This window comes from Rhodamnia argentea, chromosome 11, assembly GCF_020921035.1.
Source record: "Rhodamnia argentea isolate NSW1041297 chromosome 11, ASM2092103v1, whole genome shotgun sequence".
Lineage (NCBI taxonomy): Eukaryota > Viridiplantae > Streptophyta > Magnoliopsida > Myrtales > Myrtaceae > Rhodamnia > Rhodamnia argentea.
In genome coordinates, this window is record NC_063160.1 from 11989225 (window position 1) to 12014349 (window position 25125).

The 25125-nt window shown below is 41.1% G+C and overlaps 2 protein-coding genes across 4 annotated transcripts; one reads left to right on the plus strand and one right to left on the minus strand.

The window, feature by feature from the left end:
- The first annotated feature begins 248 nt into the window (after nt 1–248).
- LOC115756283 (BTB/POZ domain-containing protein At3g50780) lies at nt 249–6689 on the plus strand. Of its 2 annotated transcripts, XM_030695990.2 has the most exons (4): nt 249–973; nt 1244–1283; nt 1358–2224; nt 5183–6689. In XM_030695990.2, exons 3-4 carry the CDS (start codon nt 1592–1594, stop codon nt 6128–6130), a joined length of 1581 nt encoding a protein of 526 aa, XP_030551850.1. In that variant the 5' UTR covers nt 249–973; nt 1244–1283; nt 1358–1591; the 3' UTR covers nt 6131–6689. The 2 variants fall into 2 exon arrangements, with proteins under 2 accessions (XP_030551850.1, XP_030551849.1); XM_030695989.2 differs by lacking the exon at nt 1244–1283.
- A 7359-nt stretch (nt 6690–14048) lies between these two features.
- LOC115756281 (BEL1-like homeodomain protein 4) lies at nt 14049–21755 on the minus strand. 2 transcript variants are annotated; one of them, XM_030695983.2, is made up of 5 exons: nt 21536–21755; nt 19666–21271; nt 18213–18598; nt 17025–17085; nt 14049–14934 (listed from the first exon to the last, which is right to left on the minus strand). In XM_030695983.2, the coding sequence occupies exons 2-5, from the start codon at nt 21085–21087 to the stop codon at nt 14341–14343; spliced, it is 2463 nt and encodes an 820-aa protein (XP_030551843.1). In that variant the 5' UTR covers nt 21088–21271; nt 21536–21755; the 3' UTR covers nt 14049–14340. The 2 variants fall into 2 exon arrangements, with proteins under 2 accessions (XP_030551843.1, XP_030551846.1); XM_030695986.2 differs by having other exon boundaries at nt 21524–21755.
- Between the last annotated feature and the right edge of the window lie 3370 nt (nt 21756–25125).

Sequence of the window (25125 nt, forward strand, 5' to 3'; positions counted from 1 at the left end):
GAGAAAAGCGATTGATCTTCGAAAGAGATAGAAGTGACACCTTTATCTTATGGATAACACAACTACCATTAACCATTCCATATCAAAATTACCATCAGAACTAGACCACAAGGATCTCTTCCAACTAGTGAAAAAAGGGGTACGACATTTTGGATCAGTATGAGTGACGTGCCTCCGACTTTCAAATCAATAAGCAGCCCCGACGAGTTCAGGATTCTTCTTCCAACACAACACTTGCTTCCAGAGACATCTGTCTTGGATTGTTTTGATAATTCTCACGAGTCCCTTTTCTCAAAGCACCCATGACATCATCCCCACCTTCCACTCCTCTTTTGGCATTTCTCCGAGGGCGTTTCCGACATGGATGAAGACACCCATCGACAGCGATCTGTTTGATCATTTGATGTCTCTCTTCCCCCCAGAAAAATCCAGCATCGTCTCCCACAAAAAGCAACAGAAGCATGGAAAGAGAGAGAGAGAGAGAGAGAGAGAGAACAAATGGTAGAAAGTGGTTAGGCGTGCTCTAGTCTTTAGTCGTTTTACAGCCGAGGAAGGAGAGGAGGAGAATCATATCGAGGCAAAAGAAAAACATGGAAATATTCTGCTCTGACCCAGAAGGCTAAATACAATCATGAAAAGCAAATGGTTTAGATAAAGAGCTGGCAAAAGCAGGAACTTAGAACAAAACCCCATGAGCCATCGCCTTCGCTTTATTTTAGTCTCGCTTGCTTTTGCTTTTTGAGTTGTGTTTTTTGATCGTTTCCTTTAGCTTTACAGATTTAAAGGGGGCACATCTGCTCTTCATCATTTCCTCTCTGCAAGCCTCTGTTCATTTGGTTCCCTTGATGCTTGACACTGGAGCTATTGTTCAATCATTTTCATTAGCACCCTTTGGGACTTCTTCGAAGAAATTGATTAAGATAAGAGATGGGTTCACTGGGATTTCTCAGAATGCCCCCAATTTCAGTTCCAGGTCAGTCTCTTCAGCTTGTTATTTCAAGATTCTTATCTTTTCAGGACTGTGACGAGACCCGTTCAATTTGTTCTTGTTTTCTTGATTCTGGGCTAGGCGTAACATCTTCTTGAGCTGTTTCTTTGGTGTCTTGATATCTGGCTACGTCCATGTGAAAAGTTCGCGCTTGACGAAATTTCTGCTGATACATGATTGACACTGTGCGTTATAGCCTCCTTCGGCTACATTGAACAGAATTTCTTATCTGTAGTTCGAATTTTATGATTGCAGGGATTAGTTATATTTTGGGCTTGTTTTCTCGAAATGAAAAGTGGTAACATTTTCTCTGAGGTAGAATGCGCTTCCAGGACTCAATCTTGATCCCTTTTCCGTTTCTTTTTGCAGGCATTATTAGCAGTAGGACAAAGATTTGCTAAGGAGGAGAAAGAGTCTTTTGTGTTATCTGAGAATCCAAGAAATTGATAGTCTCTGAAGTGCTCTCATCAGTGTCTATATCTGTAGAAAATTGTCTTCTTTCTGTAGCAACTTGGAAAACTAAGTGTTTTTGTCAGTTGGGGTTGGTGGCCTGCTCAGCCATAGAATCACCATCATATGCTCTTACTGTAAATTTTGGAAAATATGGCTGAAATTCGACTTGCAAGGGTGGAACAAGGCCAGACAAAGATCAAAAGCGTTCCAATTGCTGTTACTCCAGAGGGTTTTTGGTGCTGTCCCTCTCCTGCAGTGTTTCAGAAGAGCATCAAAGTTCAAAACTCTGTAAACAAGCCAAGACCATCCTCACCTCCACACAAGTCTAATTTCCAAAAAAGACAAATCCCAGTGACTGAGAAAAGGCCGACATCGACCCCATTGAGGTCAGGAGTGGTTTCTGAGAACCAAAGTGCAGCGGCTGACACTCCTGCTGTTAGTGCAGCTGTAGCTCCCGAGAGAACTTCGAGACCGAAAACAGATCATTTGCCCAGGAAGGTGTCAATTGAGTTTGGTGAACCTGGGACTAGTGATATGAAGGTGATTTTGCTAGGGAAGCAGGGATTTTGTGTGAAGTTAAGTGTCCACCGGAATGTTCTAGTTGAGAATAGCAGTTTCTTCGCCAAGAAGCTTCTGGAAGAAGAGGATGCCTTGCCCTGTTTACAAATTGATGATTGCGAGGATGCTGAGATATATGTTGAAACTGTCGGACTAATGTATTGCAAAGATATGAAGCAGAGGATGATCAAGCAAAGTGTTCCCCGAGTTCTACGCATACTTAAGGTAATTCATAATCAAGTCTTCCATTGTTTTCTACCTTTCTATACAGCGATTGCTCAACAATGCATAATAGTATTTTGATGAAGTTGACTCTTGCTTAACAAGGATTCATGGTTTCTCTCTGGTAATTTTCTGGAGAAACTTACTTTCTTTCATACGTTCTGGAAGAAGCTACCATCTGTTTTAGCTTATAGAGAGGGTTTCCATTTACTGTTCCCTGTTTCATGCGATTCTTAAAAAGAGAAGAGCTTGCCGTTCTCATATTACAGCAACCCATAGCTGTTATTCAGAGACATTGCATGTTTCCTTGGACAGTGGATGCTGTGCCAAATTTGAATACCAAGCATAAACAGGTATTACTATGTAAATTTTGATGACACTTCATGTAAGGACCATTTGCTTAGGTTGGATGCACTGGAAGGTACAGCAGAAGAGTTGAAAGAAAGAGAGGCATGTACCAGGGTGGCTGTGAGGCTTCCTGATTTAGTTGTCTTATGTCTTAGATATTCGACTAGACCACGCTAGGACAAATTCAGATCATATTGCAATGGCAGAGTCTGGAAGTATCTGATTGATAGAAGGTGGTCCCCTAGTTGGCAAGCTTTTACCATATCTCTTGAGATTTGGGTTGGGTCTTTCTAGGCTGTTAACTTGTTTACCTTTCAGCCAGGCTCTTAATACTGAAGTTTCTCAGTATATAGGCTAGAAGAGTTACAAACTTTCAAAGACATAAGAGGAAAAGGCGATCGTTGGATAATATAATTCTTTTGACCATGAGACAATAGACAAAACAATGATAAAGACCTTCATCCGCGCATCTGCAATCAATCAAATTGTAGAGAGGCCACGGGGGCCCTCCTGTGGAATTTTGATTAGGGAAAGACTCAAGAGCACCTCTTCATAAAGCTTGTAGGGTATTTAAGCGCGCTTTGTTGTTCACTTATCAACTCACGGGTTCTTGGAGCTGCTAACCAGAAAATTAACCTGTCTGAAGCGGTTAGGTTTCCATTTGCTTATGCATTGCATTTCCATATGTTGACCTTCTTCTATTGGTTACATGATTTAATGATGTAATTTATGTACTTCAATCATTAATTTAATCTAGAGTATTTAGACTGCAGAGAGCTTCTGGAGCCACCTCTTGTTTGAATAATGTGAACATGCCCCAAATATGACTTCATTGTTCATCTGTTGTCCTTTTTGACAGTCAGCTCTTTATTGTGATTATCTGATAATACTGGTTGATTACTCTGTACATTTCTTTAGAATTTTGCAACAGAGGGGTTTCTGGATTTCTTTTTAGAGATTGTAATTGATCAACACCAACTCCTATAGCACTGTTGCAGTAATGATGCCAACACTTGTCCCTGTAGACAACACTTCCCTAATCTAGCAAATATCAATGGATCACTAGGTATTCGTCACAGAAAGTAGTTGTACTTTTACTGAGTCAATATACTTGAGTTCGTAGATTTCTTGTAACCTAAGAGCACTTGAATTATCATGTCAGCAGCTGAATATTTACTGAAACGTAGCATGGGTACATAGCTGAATGGACATAAATGGGGCTGTGGAAGCTTTAGGATTTGGATGATTGATCTCAAGAGATCCTGCAAGTTCTTTATTTTTTTTTTTTAAATTATGCTTTGGATGCTCTGAGGTGAATTGCTTGGTTATGATGATATATGTGTAATTGAGCAAATGCCTTGCCACTTACGACCACACGGTGGGACATCAAGTTGTAAAATTAATTGGATGAGTCGTGTGTGACAGGATTAGCACATAGTGGTCTAGCCCTTGCTTAATCGTTTATTGGGTTAAAATTGATGGGACATCTAGTTAAACAGTTAATAGACTCATGCACCATTATTGTGGATCTATAAGCTGTGTTTCTAGCGTCTCTTCCTAGGGGTGGCTCAAGATGATAGTGTCTAGCTTGTTTGCTACTATTATTAGAGCTCCTCATTGCCACTTACAAGGTATAGGAGCTATTAGTTTTGTGGTTGCTGATGGTGAAGGTAGATCTGAATATCTAGCTTCATTGATTTGAGTGGTTGGTGATGATGGTAATTGGTACTAGTCTCAACCTCAAGGCTCTGCTTTGAGAACTATTCAAGGGATACGTGCAGCAAGTTTGAGCTACATGTGGTCCATGCAAAAGAGCTTTTTGATTGACTTGAGTGATTATAGCAGACCTGTAATTCTGCTGCTTAAATTTGAAACATCTATTATTTATCAAATTGAGTATCTAACTTAATTTTACTCTACAAAATTGAATACCCTCAATAGACGAGATTCGTGGTTTAAGCTAGTTGGATAGAAGACATAATAGTTCTTGCTGGACCTTTGCGAAGAAACATGGAGTAAATGGTTTATCAAATTGCAAAGGGCCAACGGCTTAAACGGCTAGGTTTGGTTTTGTCTAATGAGTTAACAAGTCTCTTTAGGGAAGTATTGAAAATGAAATACACACGGTGCAGCAAGTGCCCATCCTGGAAATAATGAATTCTGACAATCAGGCTGTTAAATTTTCTTTTTTCCTTGTATGTCAGCCTTAAAAAGCATATAATTAGCCTGTAACATAATTTGTTAATTTGTGATATCAATTAGATATGAGGCTACTTTGAGCGGGAACCCTCCTAGTTCAGTTGAAAGTTAATTTTCCCTAACTGAACCCACCATGAGCTGATAAGGCTATTGTATCTGGGTTTATATGTTTTGTGGTTGCATGTTCTCATGCGTATTTGATATTCGAAGAAGTCTGATTGTTGAATAAATCCTCTCAAATCACTTGAAGATGCATTGTCATCGTGGTATTTTTTTTTTTTTTTTGGGTAAGTTACTTCAAAATCACTTGCCTTGCGTTTGTTTTCTTTTAAATCATTGACCAACTTTTCAGTGAATGTCGAACTGGGCTTCTGTAATGTCAACAACTTGACACATATTGAATGCCTTTCACAGGTCGCAGAAGCACTCGGCTTCAACCAATGCATACACTCATGCATGCAATATTTGGAAGCTGTTCCTTGGGTTGGCGAAGATGAAGAAGAGAAAGTAGTCTCGTCCATCTTGCGCCTCCAGGGTGAAGGCATTGGTGTCACTCCCATACTGAAGAGAGTCTCTTCTAATGCCTCCGCTCCATCGAAAGACACACTCTCTCAAATAATGGACATGGTTCTCAAGAGTAATGAGGAAAGAGGTCGACGCGAGATGAAATCCATCGTGCTGAAGCTCCTCAGGGAGAACAACGGTAGTCTTCCCAGTTGTAATGATGCCATCTATAACTCGTGCAGGAGCTGTTTGAATGCGTTAGTCTCTTGTTTTAAGCAAGCCACTGAACCGGAATCAGATGATAGCACTATCGCTGGCAAAGAAACATTGGTGAAGCAGATAGCCTTGGAGTCTGATAACCTCACTTGGCTGCTGGAGATTTTAGCTGACAGACAAGCGGCGGATGACTTCGCCATCATGTGGGCCTGCCAACAAGAACTGGCGATCTTTCACGGGAAACTTCCTGTAATGTCACGCTACCACGTGAGTTGCATCACAGCACGGCTCTTTGTTGGGATTGGAAGAGGGCAGTTGTTGCCGTCCAAGGAGACACGCCAGATGTTGTTGAAGACCTGGTTGCAGCCATTGATCAACGATTACAGCTGGTTGCAACACGGGTGTAGGTCCTTCGATCGTAAGGTTGTGGAAGAAGGGATCGGTAGGACAATATTGACCCTACCGTTGGAGGACCAGCAGAGCATTCTGCTTTCATGGTTGGGCAGCTTCTTGAAGGCTGGCGATAACTGCCCGAATCTTCAGAGGGCATTTGAGGTCTGGTGGCGACGTACGTTCGTTAGGCCGTATGTGGAATCACAGGGGAATTCTCTCCACATAGATAGCTTGATAGCTCCGAAATAAGGAAGTAAAAGAAAAGTCTTTGCTAGCAAGGCTCTGTTTAGGATTTAATTGAGTGGATTTCAGTAAGCAATCTTCATGCAACCTGGAAATTGCAAGAGTAGAGAAAAGAGAAGAAATCTTGGATGTGCCAGGCCCGACCTCTTGAAGAACTTAGATGTCCGTAATGAAGCAAAGACCATACATTGAGTCATCTGGACATTCACTGATGCTCTAGACCGAAAATGCGGTGAATTGCTTTGTATATAGAAGCTTTCCGAGGAGCGTGCTTGAAAGTTGCTTCTTGATGCAATTGTTTGATCATCTAACAAGTACGTGCTCGGTCTGACTACAGTGGGGTGGCGCTCCGGGGGTATCGGAACTCAATTTCTTAACTATTCAAGATTGCATTGATTGCCATTTCTTAATTTGCTTCCCTGTCCTGGCAACGCTTTGTTTCTAGCTAATTTCTATCATTTTGCATTCTCAAAGCGAGCTTGCGACGAAACTCGTTCATCAAGATTGTATTGTATTCTGGGCAGTTCCTTGATTGTGATGACATCTCTCTCCCACTGTTGCTTTAGACATGCTAAAACTCCAAACCCACGAGTGGTTCTCGGTTTCCCTGAAAGAGTCAATTTGAATGGATTTGGAATCCAGTTTTGAGCTTCATTGGAGAGGTAAAAGAGAATGGATTTGTCCAGGTTCTTGTCACACGTCTCTGGTTATTCTCATAGAATGTATTAGGGACACGTAACATGAACAGTAGATTCCAGTGACCCGGCTTGTCTCTAGACTCACAATAGTGGACGGGCAAGTTTATGTGGCACGAGCTGAAATATGAATGCATAGAAAAGTTAGAATCTGACGCGAGATGGTAAGTTCAACTTGTCTATTTGACATGGTTTTCTTTTAGCATGCTTCCAATCCAAGTCCATCATTAAAGACTATACTTTGTCATTCTTTTGGATGAAATGTTGGGTTGATTGACCTTTCAGATCACTTCGATAATCCCATTCGATCGCGGTAAGCAAAACTGGACGATTATCAGAGCAGGAGGTTTTGAGAGCGAGGGTAGGCCAAGATAGTTGCCTATGTTAAAGGGTTAAGGACATTTTTCGTCCAACGTTTCTGTGTACATGCGATTTGGTTCTTGAACTTTCATATATTATGCAATCAAGTCCTCTATTGCCATCAATTTGTGTGATTTGGTCCTCTAGTTTTATTGTCCATTCAAGTCTTAAAGCGTTCTTGATTTGTGCGATTTAGTCCTCTAGGTTTTATTTTATCAAATCAAGTCTTCAAATGTTCTTGCTTTGTGCGCTTCCCTTGCATCTTGTTACCAACATTATCAAAATAGGATTTCTCTTTTCTTATTCTTCCCAATTTGCTTTTTGCTAAAACGGCACTAATTTACATCCACCTTAACATGTCGCACCGACAATGCCATGTCATTGATTAACACGACGGTTCAGTGAGAGCGATTGATCGAACAATTTGGTTGCATGAATCGAGAAAGTTAGATGACTCGATTTAGACAAATGCTAAAACGTGGAAGACTAGAACTATACTTCACCACCCTTGTTTTATTGTATGCATTTATATCTTAGAGTGTTTTTTTTTTTTTTTGGCAAGCAAGAAAATGGAATGCAATTAGTTGACTGGGCCCGGATGGACTTAAAGCCCGGTCCCTAACATCATGAGGCCTGAAAAGGGAGATTGGACCATTTCATTGGGCCGCCTAGACTAGCCTACTTTTAATTTAGACTTAGCGAGCTCGTTCATTATTCAAAACTTAGTTTAAAAAGTCAATTAATTCTCTATTTATTCACATTTATAGCGGGATTTATCCTGAATTTTTCCTTAATTGACTCTATACTTTTCTTCTAAAGCAGGAAACAATTCCTCAATAATAATAAAAATTGCGGAAAAAATTTAAAACGACTATGCATGTGAACACATGTTCATTTTGGAAGGTTTTGAATATGCGCAAGCAAATGAATGTCGAACTTCCGACCAGGATAGCTCCAAAACGGACTAGGCCAAATCGAAAACCAACAAAAATATGTTGAGATGTGGCCTCTTTGAATACATTCAGACTAGGATTGCTCGTAGCATTTCATTATGTTTGTTTGCCTTAGACGCATTATTCGATTGGAATCATAAGAATCCGATGTCAGATGGAGACTGTTGATGATGTAGAGTTCAATAGTTTGGTGCCAAGTACTAGAAAGCAAAGTCAACCTATTTTATTTGCTTTTTTTTTTTTTTTTCAGGTTGCGACTCAAGATTTGAAAAATATTTCCAAAAAAAAAAAACATATTGTTTGTATCCCTTACAAGAATGAATGAATGAAAAATATTTTATGACCAATCATGAAAATAATTAGACATAAATTGTTGTCGGCAATGAAAACATGTCACTTTAACTTATTTTTCTGAATGATATAACTAATCATTTTTTGAAAAATATTATTTTAAATTTTAAATTTTCCGTGAAACAAACACACCCTTATTTTAAATTGATTTGACACCTTCTCAAACACAGCAAAGGAAGACAAGTTAAGAAGATGCAAAGGACAGTGAAGTCATTTTCTTAAAATACTAGGAGGATCACACACTAATCTCCATCACAACCATTAGAGTTGCACACTTTTTCGGACATTGATGTAGCACGTAAGCACACATCTTGTTACGACGCATTGTCACTGTTTCTCAGAATTGGCATCCGAAGAAAAGGATATGCCATCTAACTTTGATAACATGACTAAATCGACGGTGAAGCGATGAAAAGAACACCAAACACTAGTTTTGCAACACTAAACATTTGCATAAACCGACTCTCTCTCTCTCTCTCTCTCTTCGAAGCAAAGCTTTTAAGGCGCGTCTCCTACTTTTTCTCTTGGATCAATTAAAGGGCAAGAGGCGTGACCGTTCATGGAACCCTTGGTACATTCGAAATGTTAGTATTCCTAATGCAAGGCGTGATTAACTCTTTTGTTTTGCACACATGTCGGCGCATAATTCCCCGACGAGAATCAAACTTACAGCTCTACATTTGAAGGGCGCGACTGCGACATTTTACCGTTATAGTCAGAACAGTTCTAAAGCATCGGTCTCGTCCTTATTAGCCGTATAAATTGTAGTAGAGAAATAAACCTGTTTTGGTGTTTTCAGCCAGTCCAATCCAGGTCACGAACTAAATATACGAGGGGGAGTAAAAAAAAAATTTCATTTTGAACTTCTTTTCTTAATTGCAGAAGGTAAATAACACATACCATCAATAAGGACATTAACCTAGTAAAGTGAAAAAAAAAAAAAAAAGAAGAGAGAGCATGCCAAGGAATCAGCTAAACAATCACTAGCTGACGAAATCACATTGCTGATGGGGAAATTGACCATCTCATGGAAAAATTTCATCTACTACTGCCTATTGGATTTTTGACTATTAATTACTAATCTTTATGTGTTGACCAGGCCCTTCCTATGATGTAGCCATTCTCCCTCACATGGCCCAACCCCACCTGTAGCCTGCCACCATTCACAGAAAGTTACTTATTATGGCTATTCTTATCATTTATCATTAATGTCTTCCCCAACAGCTCTACAATGTCATGATAGGAACAAAATTGAATTATAAGAAATGGGGAGGGGGTGAGAAACTCAAATAAGCCAAAAGAGTGGGGCCCTTAGCCCCGAAAAAAAACCAAAAAATTTCACACACAATTAAATTTCCTAATCAGGGGGGGCCCTGGACTCCAGTATCTGGTTGGTGGACAGTCCTTGGATTTGGATCCGATGGGTACCTTTCTCTAGCAGCAAGATCAAGAAAAACACAGAGAGAGCAATATGGTCCACTCAAATTGTTTGTTCCTCAGCAGCCTGATCCTGGCTCGACCCTCCTCTGTTTTTCAAAAAAAAAAATTGGGTTTTTTCTCAGATGTCCTGATTTTGATATTTACGACCACTATGTCGATTTTTGGCTCAGTTTCTGCACAACATTGAATTTTTTTCGGGAATTTGATTTTGGGTCTTCAGGCAAGACAAATGAATCATTCTTGGGAAATTTTTGGAGCCCATCTGCTGCTGTATGATTCTATCTATGGATCGATCTATCTATGAATCTTAGAGCCAAAGGAGCTCAGAGAACAGCCACCCACCCCCCACAAGTGCCACATTTATGTCACACGCATTGATTTTTGAATGGCAGTGATGAGATGGTTACAGATTTTAGGGCACATTTAATGTCTTCTGGTCCAGAATCCATCATTCAAATCTGATCCAAATTGTTAGTAGGGTTCCCCCTTCTGCGAACTGCTGCCCCTAGATGTGTGTACAATTGATGAAGTTACTGTGGTCGTGTTCCAGATCAGTTGTTCGAATCCTTTTCAGAGTAATCACCGGAGTGGGCTAAAAATTTTCGATCGGCATGGTGCGAACCTGACTCTTATGGTCGTAGGGTCGGGAAACACGTTAGAAGATTGCCAATGCGATGACGGCGTGCTTTGTTTCGGCCATTACTTTTGTGAAAAGAAAGTGTTTTGGTCAAATATTCTCGAAAATCACTCATTTTAACTAGGATTTGGTTTATCAGTGTACGAGGACTCTAGCTTTCCAAAGATTTTGTTGTTGAAAAATACCTACTAGTGTCCTTATATCACACTAATTAACTGTTAATAACATTATTAGTATTATTGATCTCATCTCAGCAACCCAAATTTATTTTCGACTCAGAGGTAGAGAGCTCTAAAACCTAGGAACATCAGACGATGCTCCTCTGAGCATGTCAATCCCTAGAGGTTTCACCTAATTTTTCTTTTCTCCCTCTTCATTGGTCCATGCCATTAATCCCTTGATAGCTGTAAATGAATCAAAAAAACCGTAAAATAAAAAAGTAGGGCAAATACCGCCAAAAACCCAAAATTATGCTCCGTGTGACACAAGTACCGCAAACTTTTTTTTTTGTATGACAAAAAAAACCTTGAAATATGGCACTAGGACACAAATGCCCTCAACTTTTTTTTTTGTGTTGTGAAGAAACCCAAACTTATTCATGTGGAGCATATATGCCCTCTATTTCAGTTTGTGGGGTATGTGTCATAATAGGCAAGTTTAGAAATTTTAGTGAAAAAAAAAAAAAATTCGGAGTATATTTATCACAGTGGGCATAACTTGGGTTTTTTTTTTTTTTTTTGTGATATTAACCCTAAAAAGTAAGAAATTCAAGGCTAGTTAAGGGATCACTACTCTAGGGAACCATGCACTTCTCCATAAAGAGATGTAGTCAGGAAAAAAAGTCACCTTTTGATAAACGAAACACTTACTATCATCAATTAGGTATGCTTAATAAGTATCTTCGGGACACTCGAATCATCCCGTAATCCAGTTTACCGCAAATCGAAATAGTCTTCACCCGCTTAATAACACATTCCTTGCCCCCGGGGTTGCTGTCACACCTTATTTCTTGCTTTCTTCAAGGCATCAGCTCCTGGAGTAAACAAAAGAAGAGACAAAAAAAGGGGAAAGAGAGGGAAGCATCAGCTTCAGATCGAGCTCGGTGAATGATGCTAAACGTTGCAGCTGCAGCCGCAGCTGAAAATGACAGCGAAACACCTGCTCATTTGAAAAGGAAAGACTGGGGCTTCACGCAGAGGCCTTGTTCTGTCCACCCTCTCTGAGGTTTACTCACGTTCACCCATCATTATTGTCTGACTTTTGAGCTTAGAAAATAATTCTTCCAAAGACAATCTTGACACCCCTCCCCCTCGATCTCGAAAGTAACTGAGCCTGAAAGTTGCAGGACAACAACCTTTGTGAATGAAGAATTTAAGGCAATGTGCTTTCTGTTGGTTGTGGTGTTCTTTAGGTAAAGAGCACCTGTTGCTTAGGGAAACTTTCATTTTGGGATTTTTAAGGAGCTATCGATTGCGTTTGTTGCATCTGAAAGCTCAACACGATCCTAACATTGCCTTATTTGTGCCTTTATATGATGAGATAGACAGGGACCGAAGTACTTGCCCAGTGTTTTTGGTTGTGACCTGGCATGTTGGTGCCACCAGTCACTGAGCAGATGATCTTCTTCATGTGGCAAGATCTCATATTTCTTTCTCAATTCCCTTTTCCGATCATTCTCGTAATGACCGAATGTTTCTCCTACTGAAACGATGCAAAGACGTTCCGAATTGTTATTTGACCTTTCACAAAAGGACGTCGATCGGTTTATAGACTTATTATTGGGTTTACTGTCGGTAAAATTTTCTACATAAGGATACTTCATTATGCAGCAAAGTAGACCAGATAAGTAAATTCTTCTTCATGCTTCTTGAGACAAACGGTATCGCTCTATAAAAAGTGAAGCCTAATCTATATCAAGCTACTACCTTTGGCTAATTGAGTACGAAATGTACAAGAAAATCACGTAGCTGGCTTTGTAGAAACCATATTTTCTAGATGAAAGTTGATTCAAGATATCACTTGATTGCACTAATAACAAAAAACAAAAATTTGAGCATCGAATGTTGTTCACGCGTGCAATGGGGAAAGGATGACTTGACCTGCAACCGAAATCTCAACACAACATTAACCGGAAGGAGGCAAGAAAATCAAGCTTTAGTGTTGATATAACGAGGTGAATGAACGTTTGGGATTAGGAAACTTAGGACTTCAAGGGTTTAGATCACTTCTAAGAGAAGTAGAGTGCGTTCATCTTTGGTGCTTATCTAGTTTTCAGTTGCTTTCAATAGGTTAAAGAGAGCTTTCAATGACTACCCTTAGTATCCTAAGACTTCTTGCATGTATTCCTCAGAACTTTGCCCATAGTTGTGGCTTTCTTATTCATCTTTTGTAAAGAGTATGTTGCAACAATTAAAGCACTAGCAAATGTGCGCACGCATTGCATGTGTGCGAGGAATTGACATTTGAAGAATTGAGTACAAATCACTTCGTTACGAAATACTTAAATCATTTAGTAATTGGAAGAAAATGATACAAATACATTCACACCACATAATACATAGCATTCGTAAATGTGGATAAAAAAAAATTATTTCAAGAGTTGAAGTCTTTCTTATGAAGGTCGTTGAAGTAGGAAGTGCCCATGCCCATGTTTCAATATTATACTAATAGTCTATTTTGGGTCACGAAAAATACATAACAATTAGCTAAAAATTATTGTGTGATCTTTTTTGAGAATTTATGGCTCATAATATTTTATTATGCTAGTAAAATTCTAAGTAATTAAGTGACTTGGCTCTTAAAGTCAATTGAGGGGGCGAGGAGAAAGCTAATTTCACCAAAAAATCGTGCGACCGAATCCATTGTCAGAACTTTCTGTAAGTTTTGACTGTTATGTGCATGTCTTAAAATTCTTCACACTTTTTTTCAATTTTTTTTTTCTAATTAAATATCTTTCATCATACCCTCCTCGTTAGGAAGGTCATGCTTTCGAGCCGATGACTTTAAACTCGCAGTTTGTCATTATTGCAGTCTTAAGAATGGGAAAAACCTTCGCAGTACCATGAATGATGGGGCTCATAGCTGTGGTCATGTCTATAATATGGTACCAAGTCATGGACAGCTATAGCAATAGCATGCGACAGATCCATCCCACGAGCTACCCCGCATCAATTTCACCATCCGTCCAAGGTTTATCAAACCCTAGATTCGATAGCAGTTGATGTGGACTTTGGGAGAGAGATAGCTTTTTCCCACTTGCACAGTAAAAGGTCACGTTCTGCACAGCAAGTGTAAAAAAAAATGACAATAATGCAGCCCTAGATGTCTACAGGGTTTTCCTTTTTCCAGTCATTATCAGACCAACAGATAGCAATCACCCATTTTTTACCAATTATAGGAGCTATCAAGTGTCTTTCTTACACCCACTTTCTTGCACCTAAGATTTAACTCCCCAAAAAGAAAAAGAAGAAAAAAAAGAGAGCTAGGAGTTGGAGAGCTCACAAAGAGCACAGAGAAGTCATAGTCCCAAAGACAAATAATGATGCTCTAGCTACTATACAGTGTTACAATATAGGAAGTTCGCTGAAATTCAAGAACTACCTACTAGCTAGTAAGACAATGTACAGACGTTTTTCTTGGAGAGGTTGATGTATCTTGTCTTTTTTTTTTTAAGCTAAATTAATGATAATGGAAGGAGAACAGAAGGTTTTCTTTTTCTAAAATTGTTTTTCAAGAAGGTAGCTAAGATGATAGGGGAGAATAAGAAAATTTAATTACTAATCAGTAGCCGCCCAAATCGGTGACTGAGAAAGAGCTCTTCTCTGGCGCGTTCCCGGCGTGGCGGAGCCCTAGGGTGAGGGACACGTCGCCTGAGGCCGCCGCGGCGGTCCCGAACCGGATGAGCGCGGACCCGATGTCTGCACCGATGCCGCCGGGGGGGCGGCGGCACGGGTCATCCATCATGTGTGCCGGCCCTGCCGCCTGGACGGCGGAGGAGATCATGGCGGTGGTGGCCTGGAGGAGGGTGGTGGTGGTGGCCTGGGTCTCCGGGAAGGCGTGTATATTGATGGTGGGTGTAAGTGAAGGGTCGCTTTCAGGGGCATTGATTTCGGATCTTCTCATTGGCGCTGCTGATGCGTTGTTGCTGCTGCTGCTGTTGTTGGTGTTGTTATTAATGGGCGGTGGTGCGATGGAGGAAGGCGTTGGTGTTTGTGCATGGCCGCTAGCGCTGAGGTTGTTGTTCCTAGAGCTCTCCGATCGCTCTGCTTGGTGATCATCATCGTCCTCATCTTCATCTTTGGCCTCTTGCTGGTACATCTCCTCCACCATGGGTTTCCACAACCGGACCCTGGCATTAATGAACCAGTTCGAGACCTGCCAGATTTTTTTTTTTTAATTTTTCGCAAAGATTCACAACCCCAAATACGTTAGAACATTCTTAAACTTCACAAAATCGAGGGTTTCAAGGAATATGCAGGTAATAGAAAGGTATCCATTTAACTTGAGTAACCAAATCTAAAGAAAAGTTTCCGTTCTTGTGCTATATGTAATCAAAGTATCGAAAAATCGAAATGATTTCTTCGTTTAGTGTGTTTAACAATTACTCTAAACAAGACGTTGATAAGGATGATAATTAACAAGTCATTGATGACGATGATAATTGTTCGGGTTTGTGATGACTCATATTAATTTGGGCTAGCTAGGATACGGTTTCTTTATAGCACAAGGCTTATTAGTCATTGTCACACGTTTATAGCAAGAGGTTGGTGGTTCTTGTAGTTATTAACTTGTTGAATTATTTTTTGCCTTCCCTAAGCTGAAGTCATGCCCACGAGATTAGAGGTGGGTAGTTAGTAACACCAAACTCCTAAGTAGCACCATTGTGGCAGCAACATTATAATAACGACGATAATGACACCATAGCTGTACCACTAATTCCGCATTATTTATACTTTTCATTATTGGCATAAACCATCACTAGCTGTACCATTGTGATTTGAATATATATACTTCTCTAATATGAAGTTATTTATTCTTACCAAGAGTGTTTACTTCCTCATCTTAAACGCAACTTTGATACCATTTGTCTTTCTCTATTCGCGATCTTCATTTTTTTTTTTTAACTTTTTAACATGATAACATTTAGTGTTCAAGACACAATTGAGAAAACCCTAAAGTTCGTGAATTTTACGCAATCGCGCCTTGTTTTGGAAAGCTCAAGATTGAAGGTAGAAAACCCTAAAATTCTAATAGGCTCAGTCATACTATAGCTATTTGACGTAGAAAAAAAAGTCAGTAGAGGGAGAATAGCTTCTAAGGTATGCATGGGATAGCAACAGATTCTCTAACTTCGATTGGATGTTTTACCACACTAAGAGCAATAATTACGTAACAGCTGTTCCTATATTTATAGTGCAAGCAATAAGATTAAGTTTGCGAAATTAACTTACAACGTTGTGACGAACTAAAAGGAAACATTTAAGCAAGTAAATCACATTCAGTACCCATTCGAAACAATCACATCATTTAGCAACCCATCTTTGTGAATCAGTCTTGATGTATTTAGGGTTTTGCTCTGTGTGTTATATTTATACACTGGCGATGGACACGGAATAGTAAGCCAAAATTTCTATCAAGCTCAAAAGTTGATATTAAATGTACCTAAACCGAACATTTTCCATTAGTCAAGGTTTAAACGTGCATGGAAAAATTCCCTGCTATACTAAGAAATTAAAGGTTGACTTCTTAATGGACAGCTCTAATTTGGTTTTTAAAGTCTCTTCTCATATTTCTCTTCTATGTTTTCAAGAGAGTTGGTCGTGCGTGTGGGTGAGGATAATGCCACACGAGGTGTAAGTAAGAGAGAGAGAGAGAGAGAGAGAGAGAGAGAGAGAGTTGTCTGTATGGAAAACAAAGCTGCAAAGGTTGTCATCTCTAGCTGTTGTGTACTTGCCTGCGCCTCTCATTATGTCGAGTTCTTTCAAGTGGTCACAGAATTTATGTCCCGGTGTAGGTAAAAACTATAGAATCCAAGGAGACCCAAAAACTCAACCAACATGAAAGAAGAAAAAAGAGGAAATTTATAATAACTTCACTTCTTCTTTTTCAATGGCATCACACTGATAAAGACCCAAATCCATGCAAGTTCAGACTATATCTCATTGACAAGAAAAAATAATAAATTCATATACGTGTAATTGTATACAACAAACGCTTAAATTTTCTTTTGTGAAAAGCTGAATTTATGTCGGAGTGCAATGAAACGCACGGCGATCTAGTTAGTTTTGAATGGGGCATCTCATTCCTCACATCGTAGTAAGAGATTTTAAAGCATCAGACACATATGATAAGAACACGATTCTTTGTTTAGCGCGGGGTCGGGTGATCAAAAGGGACACATAAAAGGTTTAACTTTGCATTTAAGCGCCATGAGAGACATGATGTCATAAGAAGAAAGGACGAACCTGGTTTCTGGAGAGACCAGTCTGTCGAGCCAACAGATGCTTATCAGCGTCACTTGGGTACCTGAGAAAGAGACCAGAAAATGACATCAGAGAGGGCTCTTCTCATCACCCGAAAACTGTATAACAAAAATGATAAAAAGGACGAATCTTTTTCTCCTCTTTCTTTCTTTCTTTCTCGCTCATTTACTTTCACAGATCCTTACATAGCACAACCCTACTCTCTCTCTTTCTCTGTGCTTTCTCTGCATGGGGCGTGAGAATCTAAAAGTCTAAAAGATCAGCTGCTGCACTTGGCAGAGGTAAAGAAGAGAAGGACACGCCTGCAACTTACTGAATCTGTCTATCTATCTCTGTCTCTTCACATTCATACATCACCCATGCATTATCCCTAGCATTATTGTTGATTAATCTCCTCCTTTGTTTGTCCATGCCCGAGATCGATATAGTTAACGGCACATTCGAGTTCTTTGTAGATGTTAAATGTATAACTCGGTGTTACGTTGATAAGTACATCGGTTTCGTGAGCTTATTGTTGAGAAAACAGAGAGTTGAAGAAGAAGAAGAAGAAGAAGAGAGAAGGGATAGGACAGTGTTTCGAGACAAAGATCGGGCGGGTCAGAGAAGATTATGCTTCAAAAATAAAGGATCTTCTTTCGATATAACTGATCTTTATGGTGGTCAGCCATGGGAGGGCCCACAGGTTTAGAGAGAGAGCGCAAATGGTGAAGTATTTAGGCAGCTTTTTGTCCGACGAGACAACGTCCAAGGACACTGCATTTCTTTTCTTATTTAAGAAAACCCTAAAAACAAACAAACAAACAAACAACAAAAAAAGCCAAAGTAGTTAAAGAAAAAAAAAGAGAGATATAATTTTCACTTTTCATAGTCCTATTCACCAATTAAAGCATCATCAATGCCTCCCTGTAATAAAGTCATGGGCAACCAAAGCATTGACTCGGTTCCCATTCCACACAAAAACAAAGGCTCTTTATTCAACTTGTACATAACATGCATGTTAATCATCATTGGAGAGGGTATATTAGGAATAATGTCGATTAGTAAGTTGCATGCATGCATAAACCCCAGAGTTATTAATGCACTAACATTGAAGACTAGTGTTATGGCGAAGACGTTCCATCCCGCAACTTAGGTAAAATTATGCGCGAAGAAGACGGAGGGGGAACTTACGGATGCAAGAAATGCTCGAAGAGCCAGGCGCGCAGTATGTTGACAGACCGCTCCGGCAGGCCCCGTTGCGGCCGCCAGGCCTCTTGCTCCATCATCCCCATCTGGTGAAATGCCCTCTGCTGCCTCAGACTCTGGTCGAGCAGCTTGAGCCGCGGTGTCTCGCCCTTGGTTATGCCGGAGCCGCCTGCGCCATCCTTCTCACCCAGCAGATCGCAGCTGTGCTTCAGCTGGGCGGCGATCGCGTCCCTCAGGCACCGGAAGTGCCGCGACATGGCCTTCTGCGCCAGGGCGGTGTAGGGGACTGCGGCCCCGTAGCCCATCACGAGGTCGAACATGTTCACCACCATCTGCATCTGCTCGCAGTAGTGGTTGTATCTTCTCTCCACCTGCAAAAAAAGGAACTATGTAATTCATTCTTCTTTTGCTTTGGTCACAATGTTCGCGTTCCATGATTTATGAACTGAATTGGACAGAGATCTAAACAAGAATGCACATGCACTCGCTTTACTAATTCATAGAAAAACAGAAGAAAAAATATATATATAAAAAAAAATCAGGTCACGATGGAGCGAAAGGGCATTGATGTGATTTGGTAGTTCATATGATCGGGGAACGAAATATAATGAAGAGAATGTTCGTCAACTCTTTCAGATTATCATTATTACCATCATCATTATTATCAAAAGAGAAAACAATGTTATAACTCTCAATATTTTCCACTCGTTTCTCTCTCGTTTTCTTCTGTGTCTTTCCCTTCCCAGTGTACAGACACAAGCGACAGGATTGTTTGATGCTTACATGCATCGTACAGAAGGAGAATTTAACGTAGAAAGACAGAGAAATCAATTTGAAAGAGAACCTCCGCAAGTCAATTCAACCATGGTATAAATAAATCGAGTGTCTGTGAATGCTTTTTTTTATTTTTTATTTTTGGCCAATGATAGGTGCGCAGTAGATCTCTTGCTGGTTGCTGCAGGAGCACTATCTTAACCACCTTATTGCGTAATAATAAGAAGAAGGATGACTCATAACAATTATTGGTGGCTTTTCACTTGATTTTCCATGTAATCTTGGCTCTAATTATATGAAAAAAAAAAAAAAAGCAGCAGCAAGCACTGTCTGAGAGGGTTTTCTTCAACCACCATCCATGTGTGTGAACTCAAAAATGATCAATCTGAAGCAAGAACGAAGATACGGTAGAAGCAAAGAAGACCATGAGAAATCAAACTCTATAATATCGGAATTAGCCGGCTTTCTCCCTGTTTGGCGCCTTAAAAAATTCACTTAATGTCAAAAGGTCGGTGTTTTCTGTTTGTCGCGGGAGATTAACAATAATTCGACTTAAACAAATCATAATTCGCAATTGTTGTGTAATGCTGATGCTCATGCATGACTCTAAGAGAGAAGAACAGGAGAGAGAACCAGAGAGAGAGAGAGAGTTTAATTGACATGCCTCGTCAAGCATCGATAGAAGTTTGACCTTCCTCCTCTGGTGCTCCATTCTATCAGCAGCCGATAAAGGAGGGATGTCTTTCGATGACGACGAAGAAGCGCCTCCACCTACGGCACCGGCGCTACCAGTGTTGTTATTGCTTGGGTTTGAGCTAGGGTTTGATGAGCTTGTGTTCCTCCCAAACTTGCCCTTCTTGAACTGGCCTCTTCCCACACTGCAAAACTCCTCCAGCAGCTCCTGAGCGGCCTTGAGGTACCTCGAATTCCTCAGCACGTTGACAACCCCGAGGGACGAAGAAGACGGAGATGACCCATAGCCGACATGGACTTGGTGGTGGTGGCTTTGCAAGTTATGCACTCCCAAGTTCTTGAATTGATTTTGGTACTGAACAGAGGCAGCGACAGCAGAAGCTGAAGCTGAAGAATTAGCTGACCCGCCTCCTCCGGTTTGATTGAAGAACAGCAAGCCACTGTCTCCAATCCGCAGCTCCTCGGCCTTGGCAGCCTCCAAGTGCTGCAGTGATGACGATAGCGACAGCGATAGGCCTTGGCCCTCCACGACCGCCGCCCCAGAGATCTCGCTAGGGTTGTTGAGCTGGGCTGCGGTTGCGCTGCTGCCATCAGGGACCCAAGTGAATTGAGCCGGGGGGATCATGCCAGCCCCGTAATTGGGGGTGGCACTGCCTGAGCCGGACACATGGAACCCTTGGAGGGAAGGCGGGGGAGATGGGTTTGGGAGGAGCATCTGGAGGGTTGAAGAGGAGGTTGGTGGTGGATGATGATGGTGGTGATGAGGAGTGGGAGGCGATGGCGACCTCGCTTGCGGGTTCATGAGGAAAAGCTGCATGGCTGCTGCTGATTCCGCATTCATGTTCGAAATCTGATTCTGCTGCTGTTGCTGATGATGATGGTGAGCATGGTGATGTTGCTGTGACATATTGCTCTCTCCTCGGCTATATACGCCTGGGTTTTTCGAGCCGTACCACTCACCGGTCGGCAGCGATGGCCGGGCCCCCCGATAGCCTGACGCCATCGGCTGCTCCAGCAATTCGGCTGCTGCTGCGCCGCCGGGAGGGAAATTGAACATCTCGGATAGCATCCCGGCAGTCTCGTACGCAGGCAGCCCACCTGGTTCCTCCTCCATGCCAACCAGTTGTGGTGGAGGAGGCGGGTTGAAGCCTTGCACTCGAAGCTTGTCGCGGCAGATCTGCTGGGCTACATGGTGCTGCTGCTCTTGGTCTGTGGCAGCGGAGGCAGCGGCAACATCGGGTCGCTCGAAGCCGTTATTCGGGAAGGCGAAGATGCTGGGGTGGTGATAGTCTTGGGACATAGACTTGGCGGGGTTGGAGATTGCGATTGAGTGATGGTGGTGAGCCTTGGTGTGGGAGGAGATCGGTAGGAGCGGTGGTGTTGCTATGCCCATATCAGTATCATCTCTCTCTCTCTCTCTCTCTCTCTCTCGCTCTCTATCTTTGCCTTCTTTTTAACAACTTAGCCAGCCACACCCAAGTGATCTCTATTTCACTCTTCTCACAATTCTTCTATACCTTGATGACAGTTCTTGATCTGTTGCCCCAATTCAACCTTGGATCACACCGTACACGCACCTACAGAGCTCAAGAATCAAAACCAAGAAGAACCCATGATTCAATCAATCTGAATTCCATTAGAAAACCCAAAGAACTTGCAGGACTGAACAAAAGGGAAGACAAAGAACTTGTTCAGTCGAGAGAGGAAAGAGGGTGAAGAGGCAAAAAATCTTGGAATCTCTTGCTTCTTTCACTTCACTTTCATCATTTTTTCTCAAACTGCGCCTCAATCTCATATATATATGTGGGTGTGTATGTACGTGTGTATACCTGAGTATATACCTCTCAAGAGCTGCAGAGCATGAAAGGATGTAAAATCTCTCAGACATCGTTTTCCCTTCTGTGGTATTGAAAGCTTCTTCAATTCCTCCACTATCTCTTTTTCTCTCCCGCTCTATCTCTCTCCCTCTGCGTTTGTCCCTCTGTCGTCTCCATCTTTCTCTTTCTCTCCTTTTCTATCTCTCTTTGCTGCTCTTTGCAGTGAGTGTTCTCTCTCTGTCTCTCTCTCTTGCCTCTCCTTTTCCTTTTTATTTCCTTGGGACAAATTGCGCTGTGCAAAGAGGAGGGTAGAGAACAATATTTAATATGAAGGGAAATATGTTTGTTTGTTTATTTTATTTTGGTGGGGGACTGATATCTCTCTCAATATGAACCAAGCCCAACCCAGAGAGAGAGGGAGAGAGAGAGCAGAGAAGAGGTCGCTGTTCTTCTTTCCTTCATCACCCTCCTTTTCAATGCACCTATATGATGATTTTACGGTTTTTTTCTATGGATATATTGTTTGTACTTCATCGTGACAATGATATCTAGATCGAATAAATTACACCCAAGTAGTAGAAAACAAAAAAGAAAACTCAACACAAGCGTAGAGGAGAAAGACTTGGGTTATTGGGATGACCAAATACAACCTTTGCATAGAAAACGATAGGTTTTGGGTAGTTTAGTCCCATGGGAACTTTTCAAGGAGAAACAAGTATGTACACCGGACCTCTTCACTTGTATTATCGAGGAAAATACTCGCCGGACTTTCATTCATCGCATGGAGCCAGTTATTTGTTTGAAGTGTACATCATATCTTACTGAAACTCGAGTTTTCAAACGAAATTGATGCGCTGCAATTGGCTCCGTGCTTCATACCATCCACGAGACAAGCCCCTGTAGTGTTCCTTCTCATCGTCGGCGACGATTACGGCTTGGGAAAGCGCCCGGTTTTCGTTATTCCTCTATCGTGAAAATGACGAGATCGTCCCCTTTTTCAAAGTAAGTGTCTATTCTCGAAAAAAGCATTTCTCCATCCTTTGGAAACCTACGGAAAAAACTATGGAAATATGATGAATGACATATAATAAAGACAAGGTCAGTAGAGAGTCCATCTCAAGTGATCCAAAGCTGCCACCATACGCACTTCAAATTCCCTAATGTCCCTGCCCAAAAATAAATAATTATCTTATTTAAAAGATAACCAAAGTTGGTGGGGCTATTTAGGTCATATCGACTAGGCGCCTCTACTTCCATGGCTAACGAGAAGATGGCAAAATACGGTAGGGGTCGTAGATGGCGCTTAGGGAAAGCCAAGAACATCGGCTTATCATTCAAGGGAAAAGAGAGGGAAAAAAAAAAAAAAAAATGAACCCACACGTGAGGGGTGTGGACCGGCACGTGCCGTAGGTTGTGGCTCTTTTTAGGCCAAAGTTAGGTTTTGTGGTGTTGTGGTGGGAAGGTGAGACGCGGTTTGAAAGCCACACTTAACCGCTTTGGCGAAGGTGTTGGTACGTCAAGGGATAGGCATGTTGGTGTTTCTCTTTTTCACTTGCTTTTGATTTGTAAAGTTAGATAGATAATAAGCGTCTCCTTCACTCATTTCTCTTTTTTTCTCCAACCATTAATTCCCTTTTTCTTTCCTTTATCTATCGATGTGCGAGTGACGCGTATCAAGCAATGAAAGTTCTTCAACATTAAATCACGTCTCGATCCACAAACTTAAAAGCATTTTATCGGTTTAACTTAATGGCAATGTGTCGAGGATCCATATGGTATCGGACCCCTCATTCGCCTTTCCATCAACATTCAAATTCCGAAGATTCAAGATTTAGCTAGATGATGCCAGAGTACTCAAAGTCGCCGATCGTGCATCATATGTTGCGGTTAAAGGACATGGAGATTAACGAAAAAACCGCCCACTCTCTACCAAGTTCTCCATGCATGACCAACGTCGCATCGTAAGATTATTCGACAAACCTAAGACACGTATCGTAGCGGACCACGTTATGACCATGCATCAATTGGGTCACAACCCTCTCGACAATGGTCTCGAGCCGAGAGGAGAAAGAATTTACAAATTCGATTGCTAAGAAAGAAATTAGCATGGCTACTTTATGTAGTAATCCTAGGTTGATCAACCAATCATAGGGATGTGGAAAAAGATGGCGTGCCTTGACAATGGCAAGCAACTTTTACATTTAGCTAGTGGGCGTTCTTGTGTCTCGTGGAAAAAGGGTATCCACTGATTCTTTATTTTACCTAGTTGTAAAGAAGCAGCACAAATATTTCTGTAATGGAGATGCTTTTGTATCTTTCTGTGTTGTTTATTCCCTCTTGTTTTTCTTATTGTAGCACCGAAAAGTGCCTTTGCTTTAAAAAAAACATGGACGAAGAATGGGCAAAAGAAGTCAGTTGTTCATACTGCGTGCTAAAAGTGATAAGTACAAGATTAAAGTCTTACGTTAATGACCGGGGCACTTTCATCCTCGGACTTTGTCGTGTGAATTTTGGGATCTCAATGGAAGCGGTCAGTACGGTAGTAGGGATAAAGAAAGAGAAGAAGCTGTCAGCCGCGTGATTTAATATTTGGATACTCTAACAACAGAGACGTGATATGAGACCAGAACCGATTCTTTTGCTACCATTCTCTTACAGTGAACTAGGTTTGAGGTGATGTGAAACATGGATGAGTTAGTGCAAAAACATGGCAGAATCACTCGTGTGACGTGCGACAGCTTGACCCGATAAGATATGGCAAAGTCTCTAAAAGGAGAACTCGGATGGTTGTCTTTGTAAGTGAGTCATTTTACTTGAGTAACACTTCAAAAGGTTTTCTCCTATTGAAAGTAGGGTTTGAAATGTCACAGGCCATGCCAAGCACAAAAGTGTCGACCCTTGACACCGCACAAGCTATGAGCTTATTAATATATTTAGTTGGATCTGCCTGCACGTAAAAGTTTTAGTTGATTTTTATATATATAAAGCTAATAATGTAAGTCAACTACGATGCATTAATTATTCCACGCAACAACCCTTTTTCGAGACATGTTATTTTGTTTAATTTGTAAATTTGTTTAACTAACCCAATCCAACCCAATTCGAATTCAAAGCCTATCATTTCTATTTTCTATAAGATCCACCCACTTAGTCTCAAAATTTTCAACAATTTTCATCCCCATTCTTCTGTTTCTGATTCAATGTCAATATAAGTGCAAATTTTATCCCCTTTAGACAGAATTCTCATTGACATAAGCTCATAATAATTTCAATACTCATGGTTAAGATGTTCACTTTTTCTTTTTTCTCTTTCTTTTCTTTTTCCTCTTTATTTTTGCCCCTGTTTTTCTTCTTCCTCCTCTCAAATATCCTTTGTACATAAACTCCACAGCTGGCTAACTACCAACACTACCCCTAATCACTCGCCTCCATCATGCTTCAGCCACTGCTACCACCACCACCACCACCACCAAGGCCACCCCTCTCTCTATAGCCCTTCTCCCTCGTCTCTCTCACTCTCTCTAATCGAGTTCAGATTGGAGGTCACTCGCTTTAGTCGACCTCGGATCAAAAGGTTTCCTAAGCTCAGTCACCACATTCGTGCATGCAAGTGA

Coding starts and splice junctions, on each gene's coding strand:
- LOC115756281 (XM_030695983.2), bottom strand. CDS start 21,087: ATGGGCATAGCAACACCACCGCTCCTACCGATCTCCTCCCACACCAAG. Junction 18,599..19,665: donor TTCTATCGATGCTTGACGAG/GCATGTCAATTA, acceptor CTTTTTTTGCAG/GTGGAGAGAAGATACAACCA. Junction 14,935..17,024: donor CTGGTCTCTCCAGAAACCAG/GTTCGTCCTTTC, acceptor AAAATCTGGCAG/GTCTCGAACTGGTTCATTAA.
- LOC115756283 (XM_030695990.2), top strand. CDS start 1,592: ATGGCTGAAATTCGACTTGCAAGGGTGGAACAAGGCCAGACAAAGATC. Junction 2,225..5,182: donor GAGTTCTACGCATACTTAAG/GTAATTCATAAT, acceptor TGCCTTTCACAG/GTCGCAGAAGCACTCGGCTT.